Source organism: Zosterops lateralis (assembly GCF_965231275.1).
Source record: "Zosterops lateralis genome assembly, chromosome: 7".
Taxonomy (NCBI): Eukaryota; Metazoa; Chordata; class Aves; order Passeriformes; family Zosteropidae; genus Zosterops; species Zosterops lateralis.
The window spans coordinates 18,882,910-18,901,562 of record NC_139767.1 but is presented as its reverse complement, the minus strand read 5'-3'; the positions used below and the strand labels follow the sequence as shown (position 1 = coordinate 18,901,562).

General features: G+C 37.4%; 1 protein-coding gene across 1 annotated transcript in view; it reads left to right on the top strand.

Moving 5' to 3' along the window:
• MYO3B (myosin IIIB) overlaps nucleotides 1-18,653 on the top strand; it is a gene marked incomplete at its 3' end in the record, with an annotated part of 190,620 nt that overhangs the window by 45,105 nt on the left and 126,862 nt on the right. The window contains exon 9 of the mRNA XM_083864590.1: nucleotides 17,886-17,951. Coding sequence (XP_083720716.1) covers nucleotides 17,886-17,951 — 66 coding nt within the window. The remainder of the gene's footprint in view (nucleotides 1-17,885; nucleotides 17,952-18,653) is intronic.

Genomic DNA, 18,653 nt, shown 5'->3' with positions numbered 1-18,653 from the left:
GCTTTCTCTTTTCTGTGCTAAACTGTCCCACCTGTCTCAGCCTTTCCTCATGAGAGAAGTGCTCCAGTCCCCTGATCAATCTTGGTGACTATTTGCTGGACTGTTTCCAGTAGCTTTGTGCCTCTCTGGTGCTGGGGAGGCCAGAACTGGACACAGCTCTACATGAGGCCTCACCAGGGCTGGTAGAAAGGAAGGGCCACCTTTCCCAGCCTGCTGCCCACACCCCTCTTAATGCAGCCCAGGGTACCAGCAGCCTTTGTTACCACAAGGGCACAGAACGGCCTCATGTTCACCTTGGTGACCACTGGAACCCCCAGTCCCCCTGGTGCAAGGCTGCTTTCCTGGTGGTCAGCCCCTAGAAAATACTGGTGCAGGGCTCTGCACTGCTTTTGCTGAACTTCTGAGGTTCCTGTTGGCTGGATCTCCTGCCTGTTGTGGTTCCTTCCCTTTGGATGGCAGCACAACCCTGTGGTGTATCAGCCATTCCTCACAGGCTGGAAGATGAGCAAACTTGCTGAGAGTGCACTCTGCCCAATCATTAATGAAGATGTTGAATGGGACTGGACCATTTTTACTCCTGCAGTACACCTCTAGTGGTGGATGTAGGTGTTTGTATGATTTGGCAGTACATACGTTAAGTCCACAGGGAAACAGTTTTGTGCTATGAGGACAAGGTATTTTAGTATTGTTACTATCCTTTTGTCTCAGAGTACGCAGCAGTACCAAAAGACTTCAGGGCTTGTAAGGATGTTTGGGACTTACTAATTACTAATTCATTCCTCAGAGGTTTTTGAATTGATAAGCAGTCAAATGCATCCTCAGGTTTGGATATCTGATTCAAATAGATTTGTGTCAGCGTTTAACAGAGTAATGAGTAGCTTGTAGTACTATTACCTTCATTATATCATCTTTACTTAAAAAGCAGAGAGCTATTTCTAAGACTGTACCAAGTATGCATCTATAACTGGGCTTTTAAGTCTGGCAGTAGATTTAGAAATTGAAGTGTATGCAGTTAGCAGCTATATCATAGCAAAATGGGATCTGTTTTCCATTTACCTTATGACATTTTAATATATTTGAGAAAGTGGTAGAATATTATAAGTATTTTTATATATTACATAAGACAATAGGGAATCAGCCTGGGTGCAATTTCCCTCCTTCCTTTAACTGTTCAGTTATCACATAACTTACGTACAACTGCCTGTTTCTCATTGATTTTGTCTTTCTCTTCCTTTTTGGAAGTCATTTACAGATAGAATTTGATTTTGCAAATGCACTCTTTGTTCATATGTATTCATAGCCTAATTTCAGCAAGTAATCGTAATTTGTGCTCTGTGGTTTGCTGTTGAATAGTCTGTTGTAAGCATTTACTGTTTCAGCTGTTAAGAAGGACTTTGCCTGCACAGTATGCTTCTGATTTTTGATTCATTAAGAGTCTCTCCTCCAACTGGCTTTCTCATGAATAGAAGAGTATTGTTTTATAGGTATATTCTTTGGTGCTTATTTAAAACAGACTGTTTCACTAAATGTTTCCTGCCAGTACAGTTGTTGCTAGAACGCAGAAGAGCTAGAATGTATACAGCTGAAATGAATTCATCAGAAAACTCGAATAATCATGAAAATAAACATGGTCTAGTCTCAACCATTTTCTGAGCAAATAACAAAGAGTCACTTCTGATGCTCTGTGTTACTCTCCATGCTGCACTCAACTGCCTCTGAACCCTTGGTAGAAGCTGAGATGCCTGACAGATGTTTTTAGTGACTCCATATGCAGTTAATTTCATGCATTAAATGCACATAAACTGTTTTAGTCATCCAGTTTCTAAAGTAAATTATTACTTTTCAGAATCCATTGCATAAGTAATAACAGACTGCTAAGATACTGTGAATGCCATTTTGTTTTGCTCTAGTGGAAAATTTCTTGCTGACAAGGTCAAGCCTTGCAGTCTGAGAGCAGTCATGTGATGAAAGGCACATCCAGCAGGAGGAGAGGTGGGAGATGGACATCTACTGTTGTCTCCTTCAGAAGTGAGGATTTGAAATATGGTTTAGTTAGATTTAGGGGATAGAGCTGACCTACCAAGTCTTGCTTTTATTATTGTAGACTAAAATGATGTTGGTTTTAATGTGCTTTCAAAACTGCTCCCTGTTTCTTGACAGGATAACAGTAGTTAACAGCTTTGTCTGTAGTTGTCTTTTGGCAGTAATACTATCAAGATCATTCTTACACAGAGTACTTACTGATTTTTAAGGAGATTCATGCTATGCTGCACAGTAAATTGGAGGTTGCAATGGAGAAGATGTAGCATGGCTGTTTTTTATTTCTAGTGCAGCAAAATAGTTGTGCTCTGCATTTAAAATGAATTTGAAGATTGTGAGGAAATCTCACAATAGTTAACAACCAATTTTCCACCATTTACCCCAGAGAATAGCTATCTTTCAAATAGATAGCTCACATGTAATATTGCTTTGCCCTAAGACATTTAGTGTTCAGGTATTTTTATATGATTGATGAATAAATATATGTTGTTATAGAGATAAATTCTTAGGATAAAAATAATTAAGATAATCTAGGAGGCAAGTTACTCAGTAAAGAACTAGGTAGCTGCATTTTCAACATATAAGCCTAAATCATTACCAGAGGTTGCTGAGAGGCTGCTGATGCTTAATAGATAGGGTTTAGATAGATTACTTGCAGTACTAAACAATTTACTGGGAAGAGAAAATGGGCTTCCAATACAGTCTAGAAATGAAACATCACAATTATTTGAGGTACTCTGTAACCTTGGAAACAATTGGGAGCAGTGACATCAGCAACAATTATGTGCTATTTTGTCTTCAGTTTATCACCAAGGTAACCAGAGCAGGTTTCCCTGCTTGAAATTTTAAGAATGTTGTGGTCTGGTATTAAGTGAACATTCATGAAGCAGACTACTTAGCGTCTGTTAAAATTGCATTCTACTTCCCTTTTAAAATGATCCTTCAGGATTTAAATTGTGTAAACTCCTGTGTTTGTTTGGGTTTTTTCTCCAACCCCCCCCCCCGCCCTTTTTTTTTTAATTATTAAACAGCTGAAGGCAAATAAAGCGTTAGTTAGTGTGCTAAATTCTCTAAATACTGGAAAGAAGGAAAATTTGCTTCCTTATGGATTCCTTTTTGTGGGCCCCAAATACCAAGTATTGCAACTGCACACAAAGGCTGCAAATAGCAGGATGTTATTTTTGGGCATGGGATTTACCCACAGTGGAAGACACATGATGTTCCAACACCGAACTTCCTTGAGGGGAGCTCTGCATTCAAGTCTGGTTTCACAAGACACTTGTATTCAGTGCTGCCAGAGGAAAATACTGGATGAGTAATTCCCTCAGACTTCCTGGCTATTCAAACATCCATAGTCAGCCTACTTTACCTTGTGCTTGTGCCACATGATAACCATCTTCATGCTTAGTCCAGAGAGGTGTTGGCTTTTTGCAGTGGATTTGGAAAAGGTGATGTTTGAATGGTAGAAAAACCTGTACTCTCCTTTTTAATTGCTTTCTGATTGGAAAGTTATGTGGTGTCAGAGCCATAATGCTGACAGGCTGGTTACTCAGACCTTACAGTCTCTCGTGTATGTGACTAAATTTTAGTCAGAGGCATTTTATATGAAGTGGTGATAAAGCTTATCTGTCAGTCATGAAGGAAAAAGAGGAATCTGCAAAAAAGTTGCTTTTTTTGAAGTCTGGAACACTGTCTTGGGTGAAAGCCATATTAGTGCTATAAATAAATATTCATAAAACTTTAATATTTTGCCTGTGATGTCTTACCTTGTAAAATATTTTCTCTTTTTGCATGTGTCTTTATCCCTAGATTGCTGCTCATGCAAAATACACACTTGTGTCTGTTGAATTATTGTGCATTTAACGTGTGGTTTTGCAGGGCCATTGGTGTGCAGGCAACTTGCCATACTTGTGCCTTGGAAATACAAGTTAGAACTTAATGTTTGAAGGAAAGTAATAAAATTCTGTTCTGGTTTGTAGTGCAGTCCTAAAGAAGTGAAGCTTCATTACACACCATTAGCCTTTTGGGGTTCCAAAATAAACTTTATAGCCTATGGTTAATATTGGAGTTCAGTAGCCCACATAATTTTTAATTAATTGAGCCAAGTAAATTAAATTAGATTTTTGCAAGAAAAAAAGATAATCTGGTATTGCGGAGTGAATAAGACACCTTGTACATTTTGCACTTCCAGAGATTTTCATGGGATGTAATTGAAAAATAGATGCCTTTTTTCTATTCAAAATAGAATATTGATGTTCATATTTATAAAGGAATTAATTCACTGGCTGATAGAAGCAGAAGAAAAAGAAAGTGAACTTTTTAGATACTAGCCGCATTCTAGCAAGATTGTAATTATCCTTAGGACTGTAATGAGTGTATGTTGGCTATTTTGTAACAAAAAGTCACCAAATGTCTATGTGCTTTGCTCTCTAAAGTAATTTTCAGAAATATGCAATAAAAAGTAATCACACTATTTGCAAACATATTTGGTGAAAAGGAGCTGTGCTTTGAAAGGTATTGATTTGCTTGTTGCAGTTATCAGTTTGATTAATGTTAAGATTTTATGCGGTATGTTTAATCATTACTCATGATTAGTGCAGTAATAATGCACTACACATAACTGCACATTTACTATTAACAATTAGTGGCTTATATTTCTTTCCTATCAGAGATATAGTCATAAGTTAGAACTCATAAATTTTTAAAGAAATATTTATTGGAGTAGGCATTGGTTATAAATCTTTTTAACTACAGTATTCAGGGAGTTAATAATGATTTCAGTGGGTTTATTTCGTGGTCATGAAATGCCATTTAGATTTCTGTTGTACTGCAACTTCTCCCAAGTTTTCACAACTGTCATGTGGCCAAGGAGGAACTCCAGGCAAGACTCTAGATAGTGCATTCTCTGCAGAGAGGCCACATTTGACATGAACAAACTGGACTGTAGTCAGATTAAATGACTTTGCAGTGCTAGGTTCCCAAATGTTACAGTGCTGTTTGAAGAACTAGCAAGCAGAGAATGGAGAAAGGAAAAAGAAGAGAGGGAAGGTGGTAAATAATGAGGAAGGCCTGGTGAAATGGCCTGTAAGTTGTTTCTGTACTAAGGTTCAGTATTTATATATGGCTTAATGTGATCTTGGGAGTACACAAAACAATGGCCATGTTCAAGGGCTGGGTTTCAAAATGCTGACTTTCATGAAAACTAAAAAGTCCTTACTGAAAATTGACTGAAAATTAATTTGAAGTGTGAAGAGCTGAGAAAATAAAGCCTTGAGAAACCTGAGCTGAACTCATAGATGATCCTGCTTTGAGCAGGAGGTTGGAGTAGAGACCTTCTCAGGTCTTTTCCAGCCTGCATTAGTCTGTGCTGTGGAGAAAAATGTTCACTTCATCCATATTGGGGTCTTAGAAGGAATTTAAGTAAACAGGACAGTTTACTTATTTACCAGTCTGAATAAACAATTACTGGACTAATTTGTCTAGTGTTGCTAGAAACCCTTAAAATTTTGCATTGAAAGCATACAGGTATAAAGGTATAAAAGGTTTGAAGAGTGAAAAAAAAACAAACCTGGAAGAACTTATCAAAGCCAAGTGAATTTTCCAAGGCAGGTGTAATTATTTTTACAGAGGTCTATTTTTGCTTTATTGAAAAAGTGTCAATATTTTTATAGTATATCCAAAAAAGAGTTAGAGGCAAGTTGAACATAGCCCTGCTTATCTCTAAGGTATAAGATCTTTAAGACTGGCATTTTAATCTACTTGGCAAATGAATGTTGAGATCCCGTGAGTGAAAGCCGTATTTTCCACACCACGGTCTCTGAGAGCATTAGGAAAAAAATGTGGTAACATCTTTCATCTCTCTACCTGGCTGACTAAAGTGATTGACTTTATGCAGTTTAGTTTGGTTAAATTAGCTAAAATGTAACTGCTAGGTTTCTTCATTCTCAGTATAATTATATCAGATTCCCTCTTATCAGATTGTTCACAAATTAGTACAAGTGCTGGATAAAGATATTTTGAATTACAATAAGGTAGATTCACTGGGCAAGTTGATGATCCATGATCTGTTGCCAGCTTGCAAACATGTCAGACTTTTAGAGCAGGCAGCATCTGCTTGAACTGTCTGGGGACACAAAAAGAAAATGTCTTATATTACAATAAAACCAGAGATCTGACTTGATGAAAGAGTAATTTTCTTCTTTGTTTAGCCATTCTGTGTTTTACTTAAAATTGAGTGCTCGTATCATTTTAACAAGTATGTTAACATTTTAGCCATCACCTTAGTTACTCATAGTTAATTACTGAGAGGAAATGAAGGAAGGAAGGAAGAATTGTTTTCTATATTATACCCTCTATTTTTATTGTAGATGTATTTTTACTGCTCTGTCTTAGTTTTCCCTTTGGGAATTTTGGTTAGTTTTTCTTCATCACTTTTTTTGTCTCTCATTTTTATTTTTGCTCTTCTCACATTGTTCGTACTTTGATATTTTTCCCAATCTTGGTATTGTCTTGTCTTTCCATTTGCCAAGGTCCTGCTTCCCATCTTCAAAATGTTCCCTTGTCCTATGTCTGTCATTTACCATTGCTTCTTTTAATTCTTCATTTTCTCTGATTTTTTTAAACTTATCCAGGAGATCCTTCTTTTCAGAGCTTGCCATAGAATATTCAACATGAGGTGTGGGTTAAATCTCGAATTAAAAGGAAAAAAAATCATCCCTCTTGATCTTCATGTGTTCCATGATGTTTTAATGTATCAGCTCCACAGTGTGTTTTTTGGTCTCTTGTTGCATCACTAATTACTTTGCTACACATTACGTGCATCATTAGCAATTTTTACCTTAAATGGGTTTTAACTACTGTTATCCTTTCCTAGATTCTCTAGCTTATGTGAGTAAATATTTTTCCCAAGATATTTTCCATGGTCTGTGTTTCAAGGAACACGTGAGTTTCACATTAGTGTCTTTACAGGTTTATTGGGATACAGTCTTACTGTGTTATTGTCATTTACTTCTGCATAAGAGAGGATTTATTTGAATTGCAGTCACAAGACCTTTTTGGTAATGAATAAATTTTTCACGTTTTTCATACTATGTTTATTAGTCTTCACCCCAGTTATAACCTGCAGGTTTTCATATGCCATATAGTTTTTTGTTGGTTTAAAAAAAAAAAAAAAGACAAAAAGTTTAACTATTTTAGAGTAAGGCTTACTGGATGGAATTGGAGAGGGAACAAATAAATTTTATTCTGCATACAGTTCTCTTGCTCAGAAGGCGTATTACCTTAAATGTTAATTTCTTTTTTAAAAAATGGTACTCTTACACATCTTGTACATTTCTTGAGGTTTCAGCATTTATTCAGTCTATTGCTTCAGAATATTTATAATAATGATCCTTCTAATGGTCCATTGGAAGTATGCCACCATTAACTAATGTATTCCTTCTGCAAGTGTTTATTTCTGAACTAGACTGGTAGAGCTATCAGAATAATACCAGTTCATACAATAATAAGCTGAAAAACATATGTAAAGTTTGTGTCATATCATACAAAGGAGGTATAATCCTTACTTCCTTTGAAAGTGCAGGGTTTAAGTGCTTGCTTTTGCTGAGTGTGATGACTGAATTGTGTGTTGAGTCTCAGCCACATCAATCATGCAGTAATAAACTTCTTTTATGGGGTTACTGTTAGGCTTATTTATATTTCTGTAGACCCTCAACTAAGAAAATGATTGCCTTTGTGAAATGGAGGGATAAGAAGGTGTCTTCCACTTTGAAAATAAGTGCTAAATTAGGCAACAAAATTAAGATAAAGAAGCAAAGTGGAAAAACCATTTGTGTGGTTTTGTGAAGCAAGTTGCCCTTTTCGTAGGAGCAATGTAGTGAAAACATTTTATTGTTGATGGAAAGAAGGCCCCAAAAAGCATGTCTCAGTGAGCTGAAAAATCACAGCTATCCTGCATTAACTTGTGTCCAGGGCAATATGGAGCCTAATGGGAGAGTCACCATGGCATGACAGGGCCTTTGCTCTGCTTTGCCCACCTGGGCAGAGGAAGATCTCGGCAGGAGCACAGGACTGTGGTAAACTGTTCCATGTCAGACTACAAATGGTCTAGTTCTTCCCTTGGCAGTCTTCCGATGCCTGAAAGAAACAGTTTGTAGCATCCCTCTGTGTCTTTCTTGAGCCAACTTTTAGCTTTCCAAGAGTGGATCTGCTTCACTGGGCAGTGTTTTCAGGCAGGTGTCTTTCTCAGGCCTCTTAAACTGGCCTTAAGGTACAGTGGGAATGTGAAGCATGCACAATTCAGGAATTGTCCTTAAAAATTTATCTGTGGGATTTTCAGTTTCAGATATAAAAAGATATTTTACTTCCCCATAAATTTCTACAAATGTGCTGTGTAACTGCAGTATTTTAATATTCCAGCTACAGAAGTGTAGTGTCTAGACACCACCATATGTATTTCAGTCAGGCACAGAAGTATTGCTGTCCTATTTCATTTCTTTGGCAACTGACATTCTACTGCTTTGCAAATTCACAGAGCAATGATTTTAATAGAAAAGCAAAATACTACATTGCACTAAAGATGAGAACTAGTTATGAATAAAAATTGTTACTATTACTTCCCCCATTTCAATTGCTTTTAATTTTCATGTGCCTCTTTAACTCTCTGAAACCTCTGTGAATAAATGAGATAACAAAGCATAATTATAAGTCAATTATACTAAATTTTTGGTTGGAAGCTTGACCACTGGAATGCAAAGCTGTATGTTTTCACCTCCATACAAAAATATTTCTGAAATGAAACACTTGTTTCTGTCTCAGTGAAGCCAGAAACTGAAACTGGAAACTGAAGAATAAATGACAGAAATAAATGATGCCTTGTCAGGTTCTGAAAAAGGCTAATGAAACCTTACAGCTGCCAAATCGGACTGAAACCAGTGGCCTGTGAATAGCAATGTTCAAGGGAAAAAGTCAAAGATAATCCAGATGTTCCCAAGCAGAACACTTTGCAATACTTTTTCATCCATTTTCTTTCTGTTTGTATGGACTAAAAAAATTACATAACTGATTATTGGTTTAATGCATTTTCTGGAGGTTATTATTTGACCTTCAAGATAATTTAGTGTGCTTAGCACATTATTTCTGTCTGAACTCATTAATTTAAAGGTGGTGTTTATCAGATACATACCATTTTGAATCATAGATTGTTCGTGTGATGGAGGTATCTTAGAAAGCTGCTTTTGACACCCTGTTTGTAGTCTTCCTGAAGCACCTCTCTTTTGGCAATGCATAAAGTGAATCTTGACAATCAAAAGGAGATTGTGTATAGTTCTGGAACTGACTACTGTTTACCATTTATTTTTGCTCATTATTTTCCTGCCTGATGAACTATTATAAGCAGGAGACCTGTGAATAAATCTTGATTTAAGTGTGCTTTAAAGAGCTAGTTGATATTTTGTTCATTGGTAGGTTTGAATTTGTTTTGCAGCTGAGCCCATATTTCATTGTGCCTTGTTAATCTGCTAAGTCACCTACTTAGTGGCAGCAAAATTAATAGTCATGTAAAAACATAAGCAAAAAGAGGCAAATGTGTATTTATGTGTTACAGATTACATAGCCATCATTCTCTTCTGAGAAAGAGGGAAAACAGGAGTCCAGTTTGGTTTTTAATAGATCAGGAGCCTGTATTACAAAAAAAAAAAAACCCAAAGCCAAAAAAGTGGATTACTACCCTTGACCTTTCCAGGTAATTAGAATCCTGCAGTCTGTTTAACTTTCAATTCAATATAAATTCATCATATGCTGTTGGATTGAGTCCAGACTTTTGTAACTGTGTATAGCCTATGGAAAATTCCAATGAAGAAGGACTATCAGATAACTCTGTTTCTGTAATTAAAAGATAGTAAAATAAAAGATAGCAAGAAGAATATTTTTGTTTCAGTAATGAAGCAGCAATGTCTTGCATTCTGCTTGCTTTTAACTGATTCTTTTCCCTCAGTAGATTTTGGTCTTGGTTTAAAGCAGCATAGCCTTGTTAGAATTAAGGTGCTTACACATTATATGAATAGATATATATATATGGCTTTGGTAATTCTAGAAGAGAGGTTGTTGAAGTTGTATGTTAACGCTTTTGAATTAGATATTTACAGAAGAAAAGAGTCCTCAGAGGAGAGAGGGAGAGAGTGGGAAAGGAGATGACACTGTCTAGAAATGAATCACTTGCTACTGAAAAGGTGTCTGGAGAGCAAAATCAGCAGGAGCATACTCCTTCTTCCCCCTTTCCTCCAGTCCCTAGGATGTTCTGTATCTTTCATTTTCACAGAAAAAAGGTCATTTTACCAGTGTTCCGTAGGGGCTCAGGAAAGGGACATTACTGGAAAACTTTCCATCTAGGACCTCTGATTGCTGTCTGTTACTGGTTGTTCAAGCTGGCAGTAATGAAATAACAAATAGAAATCTGAGGGCAGTCAAAATAGACTTCAGCACCTTGAGACATTTGGTTGAAGGATCAGGGAGCACAGGTAGTGTTTCGCCAATCCTTCCAGTAGTAAGGAATACTATTGATAAGAATAGGCAGATCCATCAGGTCAATGCATGACTCTGAGGCTGGTGTAATTGGAAAAATTGGGGGTTTTTTGACCATGGGATGGTCTACTGAGAGCATGTGCTTTTCTCAAAGGGGAGAAAGAGCTCTAGCACAGGAGCTAGCAAGGACTCATTGACTGAACTTTAGCTTGAAAGAGGGAAAAGGAAAATAACAGCCTCTCTAGTGATGAGTAATGAGACAGTGTGCCAAAACTTGAGAAAATTAATAATCATAGGGTCCCTCAATCTGCTTCATGAGATGTTGACTACAAAGAACAACACCTGAAATGTTTTTAGACTAGTGCACATAGCAAAAGGAACAAACAGGAGCTCGAAGCTTTGGCACAGTCCTAGAGATTTGATGTCACTGGCATAGTTGAAACCTGATGGGATGTGTCCTCTGACTGGAATTCCCTGTTACAGGCTCTTAAGGAGGAATAGGCAAGCTGGAAGAGATTGGGATTGGGGTGGCAGTATGTAATGGAAAGGCTAGAATGTATGGAGCTTTCTGTTGGAAATAGCGCAGTTGAGAGCCTCTAGATAAGAATCAAGGGACAAACAAATAATGCAGATGCCATCATGGGAGTCTGTTGTAGACCTCCTAGCCAGGACAGAAGTCTACAGGCTGAGGGGAGGCCTCTCTGCAGCCTTCAGCATTGGCACAAGGGGTTGGGGCAGGGTAAGTACTGATCTCTTCACTCTCATGACCAGTGACAGGACCAGAGAAAATGATATGAAGCTGAGTCGGGGCGGGGTTAGGTTGGATATCAGAAAAAGGCTTTTCACCCAGAGGGTGACTGAGCATTGCAACAGGCTCCCCGGGGAAGAAGTCACAGCAGCAAGCCTGACAGAGTTCTAGAAGCATCTGGACAATACTTTGAGGCATGTGATTCTTGGGAATGTCCTGTGTTGGGCTAGACGTTGGACTCAATGGGCCTGATGGATCCGTTCCAACTCAGTATATTCTATGATTTGTATATAGTTAGAGTACTATGATAGTTAGAGTACTATGATTTAGCATTAGTTTCTTCTCTTGCCCAAGAAAGTTTTACATAATTGTGCTGAGTCCTAAGAAACTAAAGATGCCGTAAGTAGATACTGTCTTTTCCAGTTGTCTCATATGCTGTGATTTGATGTGTACAGTCTTAAGATACTGTTTACGCCTTGTTGTCTGTATAGTCATGGGAATGCCATGCCTATAGATCTGGTTAAGAAGACTTAAGGGAGATTGGTGCCTGATACTATCAAGACTTGCAGAATTTTTGGCATTTTGAGGATGTTCCATTACCTTTGGAGTCCCCTAGATCAACTCAATTGGCAGACAGTTGCATTAGGCCTGGAGCTATTTTGCCCCTCTCCCATGCTTCTGATAAAGCTTCCAGTTTTGTTGTAAATCCTGTGTTCTTTCTGATCTCCTGATCTCTTGAGCCAATTGCTGCTGTAGTTCCCAACTGTGGAGGCTCCATGAACAGCATTCAGATTGGTGGTATCTTTCCACTGACCTAAAAAGCAACTTCAAAGGCCTGCCTCTATATACACAGATGATTTTGTACTGATTCTCCACTTCTGCAAGTTTCTACAGTTTCTATCTTAACTTCACAGAGCTGATAACAATACACTGCTTCCTGCTAAGTGGACTTTGGTGAAATATATTAATGGAAGTCAGTTGAACTTCAGTAGACTTTAGTAGGAGACAGATGAATAGGAGAGTGTTGAGGGTCTGAATTTTTCTTTCAGATCAGTGAACACCTATTATTAATTTGAATGGGCCACAAACCAAGTGTATCAGGAAATCTTCTGAGCCCTTTTGAGAATTACCTGGTTATTTTTGGAGGATTACCCAAGGTGGAGAGTCCTGCTCTGGAGTGGCAGGACTTTAAATTGTATGAGAATTTATGAGGTATTAATTAGTATTCATGTATTCATGTATTTTAATAAAACTAATTATTTTTCTGTCAGCTTTTGTAAGGAAATCTTACTATTATGTGTGGTTGAATTTGTCCTTTTTCTCTGGCTGCTTCAATTAGTGTTTTGAAATATGCCTGAAAAGTGTATTTTCATGTAAAAACTAGCTGTGTTTAAACCTAGGAAACTGTCAACAGATCTATAGTCTCTTCAGCCTGCTAGAAGAATAGTCCAAAATGTGCTTATGGGGAGTGGTGGTTGTCAAAGCCTATACATGGTGGCAGGTGTTAGTTGTTCATCTGCTACTTTCTCATTAGAAACAATGTGGTAAGTTGATCAGTTGCGTTTTGGTAATTGGAGGCACTGTCATGATTTCTGTTGGTAAAATGTATGACTGTGTTTGCTGAAGTAGTTTGAAAAATAGTAGATGTGTTTTCAGTCTTTTTAAATTTTGCCATAAATGAATATATTTGTTTTGTCATTACCAACAAATATGTATCATCCATGATCTGTAATTAGGTTCACAGTTTAACGTAAAGGATGAGCTGTGCTCACTGGACTGCATCATTGGCCTTACTGTGGTAAAATGACCAATTTTGCCTCACCAGCTGTGACTTTGGAGCCAGTGACTTTGGAGGCAGTTTGAATGATGGGAACACATAAAGCTCTACAGATTAAAATATTTCCAGCATACAGCTGTGTGTGTATCAGTCAGAATTCAGCAGCAGTTCTTGCTTGATAAGCTTGTTAATGTCTTCTTGTCCTTAGAAGGAACATTGTTCCCCTGTACGGGTGTCTTGTACAGTCTCAACCCTGCATTCTTTGCTGATGCAAAACTCCCAGTGAAAAACAGCGTTAAAATGGCCATGGAAAGCACTGAATACAAGGACAGAAAAACTACTCACAAGGGCAATGAATTTGCCTAAGGAAACAGAGCATGTAGTTCTGTGACTAATTATGAATTATAGAAAGAACTAAAGGAAAAAAGACAAAGTTGGGAAATAAATGGTCGATTACTCATCTTGCATCAAAAGATGACATTTTCAAAAGACAAACCCAATTATAGCTGCTTTTCCCAATAATATCCCTATCTACTTCCCACAATTTCCATCAAACGTAATAGAAAATAAGACTATATTGTGCTTCAGCTTCTTGTACATGTGCAAAGATGATTGAAAGATTGCATGCAGAGTGTTCTAATTTTATATGAAAAAAGTAGAGTAAGTTATGTCAGCAAGTTAATGAGAGGATTTTCTATGAATGTGTTTTGAGTGCTGCAGTAATAGCCAGGTGTTGGCAAAATGGACTGATGTTGGCTGCTGCAGGTACAAAGCCGCAGAGCTCCATATAATGGGATTAACAGAGCTTGGAATCCAAAATGGCCCTAGTTTGATCCTTGACCTGAAGTGATCAGGCAAGTGTTATTTCTCTGTAGTTTAGCATCTGATTATGAGTTACTTTACCTTTTCTTTTTAATGAGATATGAATCAGGATATGAGTTACAGGTATCTCTGTAGAAGCATCCGTGACTTACAGGGACAAGGTACTCTGCAAACCTGAGATATTCTAGAATATGTGGGTTTTATTGCAAGGGTCGTGGGTAGAAAGGGCCTTCCCTTCAGCCACCAGCCTCGGCTGAAGGGAAGTCCCAGAGAGAGAGAGGGAGAGAGAGAGCAAGAGGGTAAGCTGGCAAGAAGAGGAGAGAGAGCTAGAGCAACGTGGCAGGGGTCAGAGTGCAGGGGGAAGAGAGAAGAGAAGAGGGACGAAAGGTAGGAGAGCCAAGACAAGAGAGCAGGGACCAGAGAGTGAAGAGAAGAGAGAAGAGGAGTGAGGGAAAGCCAAGAGCGCAGAAACCAAGAGAGAAGAGAAGAGAGTGAGGTCCAGGTTACAATCCATTCTATCTCCTTTTGTGATGAATATTCTAATTTACAGTGACCAACCAATACAAGACACAAAACCCTATAGAATCTACATACAGCCTATAAGAACTACTACATTACCATGTGTTATATTTTAAACTCTAAAAACTATTCTTTAGACTTTTCTGTTTTGCTACACTGACCTTTGGATCCCTTAGCCAGCAGAAAGGTCTTGTTCAATCAAAAGGGATTCTCCTTCAGCTGGCTAGGCTATTGTCTTCAGGTTATACAGCAACTAAGACTTGGTATCCTACAACTCAAAGTACGCTTTCATTTCGATTACAGGTTTCATATTTTCAGAATCTTTTGCTAAGCAATCATATTTATAAGGTTTCTCTGATTCATCTTTCCCAACATATCTCAATGGATTATTAATTTCAAACTGCAAAAGACCAGGCATGCTTATGATAAGAGTTTAGAGTTACCTTTGAATATCTGCCTTTTCCTATTACCCTACAACTTAGAGTCTTTACTGCAGAAGTCCCCCTTTGGAGATGCCATGGAAGCAGTGGTGATTTCTGCTATCACCATGAAACAGTTTCTAGTGTCTTAGACAAAGTGAAGGTAAGAAGGTGATGCTCTTATGCATCTTTATGGAAATCATTAATTCACATGATGCCAGAAAAGGATGGACTGATTTTTTTACTTTGTAGTTAAGGTAATGTTTTTCACCAAGGGGAACCAAATAATTTACAGATGCTAATGAATTAAGATTCTGTTTTGGTTTATCAGCTCAATTTTACAGACCAGGTGCTTGAAGCATCAATTTATAATGGTCTAAGTACAGAGGTGAATGGTTTTGCTGCAAAAATAACATAGTATCTTTTATCAACAAATACAAGAGTATCAAGCTCAAGATTACATCCTAGAGTTACTACTTCTTGGTTGTGTTGATTTGGGTCAGCCAAAGAGAGTAGCTATCAGTGAGAGCTTAGTAGTTTAGTAATTTGTTCGACAAAACATGTTCTATATGGTTAAAAAGATGGCTTTCTTCATTAATCATTAATCTGCAAATGACAAACTGTATTTCCTGAATGACATGTACTCTGCTGATCTGTTCTTCCATGATGAAATCCCACCTGTTTCCATCATAACATCTGCAACTAATGTAAAGTATCTCTGTGTCTTTTGTTCAGAAAGTTCCTTGTGAGATTGTTAAAAAGCCTCCAAACCATATGCTTTCTGTCAGCACCATTGTTACCATCTGGAAAACCTTTTGGAACATTATGAACAGAAAAGACAAAACTGTATATTTCATTAAGAGTAATTGAGCTTTTGAAAACGCAAATTACTTTGCAATGAAATTCAAAACTTCATTGTAAATAGTCAATAGACAGTGCTAGTATAATTCTAAAAGGAAATACACTGTACTTCACAGTATAATAGAAACTGGTTGTTCATCAGAATCCAAAATGTCAGATAGGGTACCATTCCTGCAGTATTCCTCTCGTGTTTGGTTTTTCACCTGAGATTCAGGTGGTTAAGAATCTTTTGCCTCTGGAAGCCCTGAGCCACGTCGCAAGAAAGAAGCGGAGTCTTCAAGGTCTTGTTTTTCAAGGTTTCTCATTGTTTATTTTCATATCTCACAATTTTCTCTGTGCCCAGCCGAGATCTGAACAGCGCTAGAACACAAGGCAACTGCCCTCTGATGGGAGGTCACTGTCCTGTTATACAGATAATTACGTGTCTGTTATTTACAATTATGTGCCAGTGCCTATTACCTATACTAAAAGGGTCATTTCTATTTTGACCCAATCCCCTTAAACTACTTTGTGCCACCATCACATCAGAAGATGGATGCCAAGGGAAAACAAGAAGAATCCAGGGCACCGCCCTAAATCCTCCATCTTGTCCCCCATTCACCTCTATTCTAAGAACCGCAAAACTACAAAATTTTCCACCCTGCGCTAAGCTAAACTACTGTTTTCACACCTTTGTAGTTTGCAATTCCTCTCTCAGTGTTGGAAGCCTCTCCCATGGACTAAAATCAAAGCCAGGGTCTTTCTGGGCTCTGTGCCAGGGTCTCCAACCCCCCTGTACAGGTCTCAGACCCTTCTGTCCAGGTTTGAAATCCTCTTGCTTGGGTCGCAGACGTCTCTGCCAAGGTCCCTGACCCTCCAGGGCACCCAGGGGGATGCCCTGGACTCCGACATATTCCCTTAGTCTTCTGAGGCAAAAGAGAAAGGTAATAAGATAGTAATTTCAGCAAACTTGTCATCCTGCCGTGTAATTTGATGGCTGCATTTGTTTTGAAAAGATGCAGATGAACAAAATAGTCCATCTATTACAAAGCCACATTGCAATTTTTTTTCAAACCAATTTGCTTGCATTTTTTAGAGTAATTGTTCAATGGAACTCATTTTTCAATGAATATGTATAAAAAACTCATGACTATTGAGCAAATCAGCACTAATTTATGTTGCTTATGCTGTTTTCCTTTTTGTTTTGTGATATGTTTCCCAGCAGTTTTATTCTATGGAATGTGGCCACAGTATAAATGACGTGATTTGTGATACAATCCAGAATATTGTTGTATATTTCTGTTGTAAATAAGTCTTCAGTAATATGTGACCCTCAAATGCAGCAAATGATAAATCACTAAGGTTTCATAAAACACCTCTGTAAGTTTAATCTTAAAAAGTTAAATTACACTTCAGTATTAGCAAATTTTAAGCTGCAAAAGAAAGCTCTGGAGGATTATAATATAATATAATATAATATAATATAATATAATATAATATAATCAATTCCTGCTGTAAGTTGGTCCTCCTAAATTTGAGCCTCTTAAACTTTGGTTCACTTAATATGACCTATAGGTCTTGCTTTGTATGTTTATGTAATTAAATTGTAACAGAAAAAATGAGGAAGGAAAGGAATTTTATGTCAACTACCATGGAACTTACCAGAGTTGAAAACTTATTTTTATGAAGGCCGTCTTACTATTTAATATAAAATACTGTCTGCTAGATGTTAGTTTAAAAGTAGCATCTATTTTTAACAGCTTTAGACTTTACAGTGTCATCCAAACTGAATATAGATTAAAACCCAGACTGAAAATCCTACAGGTTGTTCTTACCCATGCTTTAAAAGTTTTGGTCAGAATAAATGATCTTGGGCAAAGGGTTAAAGTGGTTTGATGGCTAGGTTAATATTGCATTTTCAGTCTGGGCGAATTGAAAGGGAAATGTTGAAAAGTACACTGAGCTATGCTGACTACCAGCTTCAAAGGTATTGACATAAAAGGAGAAGGACATGAAAAGAGAGCTGTCAGTGAATAAGCAACAGCAAGAAAAAACCAACAGGCATCTTAAAGGCATCACATAGACAATTTGACTATTACTTCCTTAATTATAATTTTCTCCCTGGTGGAACCAGGAGCATCTTTGATGACTATCTGTGAGATAACATTAACATTTTAAAACTCAAATCTTTGTTTTTCAGAAATCCTCCACCTACTTTGCTACATCCTGAAAAATGGTGCAGAGGATTCAACCATTTCATTTCACAGTGAGTTTTTTTTTTGTTTTCCTTTTAAAAACAGCTTATTCAGCAAGACCTAAGTGTGCCAATCTGAAAACAGAATTTTGTTATGGAGTTACTGCTTTTCATGTTTTTGACTACAGTTTTCTTCTCATAGATTCTAGACCATGCCTCACTGTTTGAAAGCTTTACAGCACAGTTTGATCTTTTGTAATTTTCTTCATTTGAGTGTCTCTTGATTTTGATGGACCTAGAACAGGTTTATAAAATATACCTGATTTCTTTGATGGTTTCCTATTGAAATTTTTTGTTGAGGAGGAAAAAGGACAGTGAAAATGACTGCTGGTCAATTTAAAATAAGAATTTGAAAGACAAGAAAGAAAATAATTGCCTTTTTTCCACTTTAGTAAGATTCAGTAGGTTGTATTGGTACTAAATACATTTAATTGAGCACCAGTAGTACCAAGAGCATGATGCTGTCACCAAACTAAAATATGCTTTTGCTTTATCTTTTTCTTTTTACAGTGACAGTACGAAATCACAGTTTAGTAGTTGCTAGCATTGTATTCAAAAATCTTACTTCAACTTTTATGAGTGATTTTTAGTATTCTTCAGTATTTCATTGGAGCCGATTACAGCCCAAATTGTGTAATATGGGGAATACTATTGTAGCACCACTTGTCAGTACTGACTTTTCAAGACAGGTTTGTAAATATGCACATCTGCATT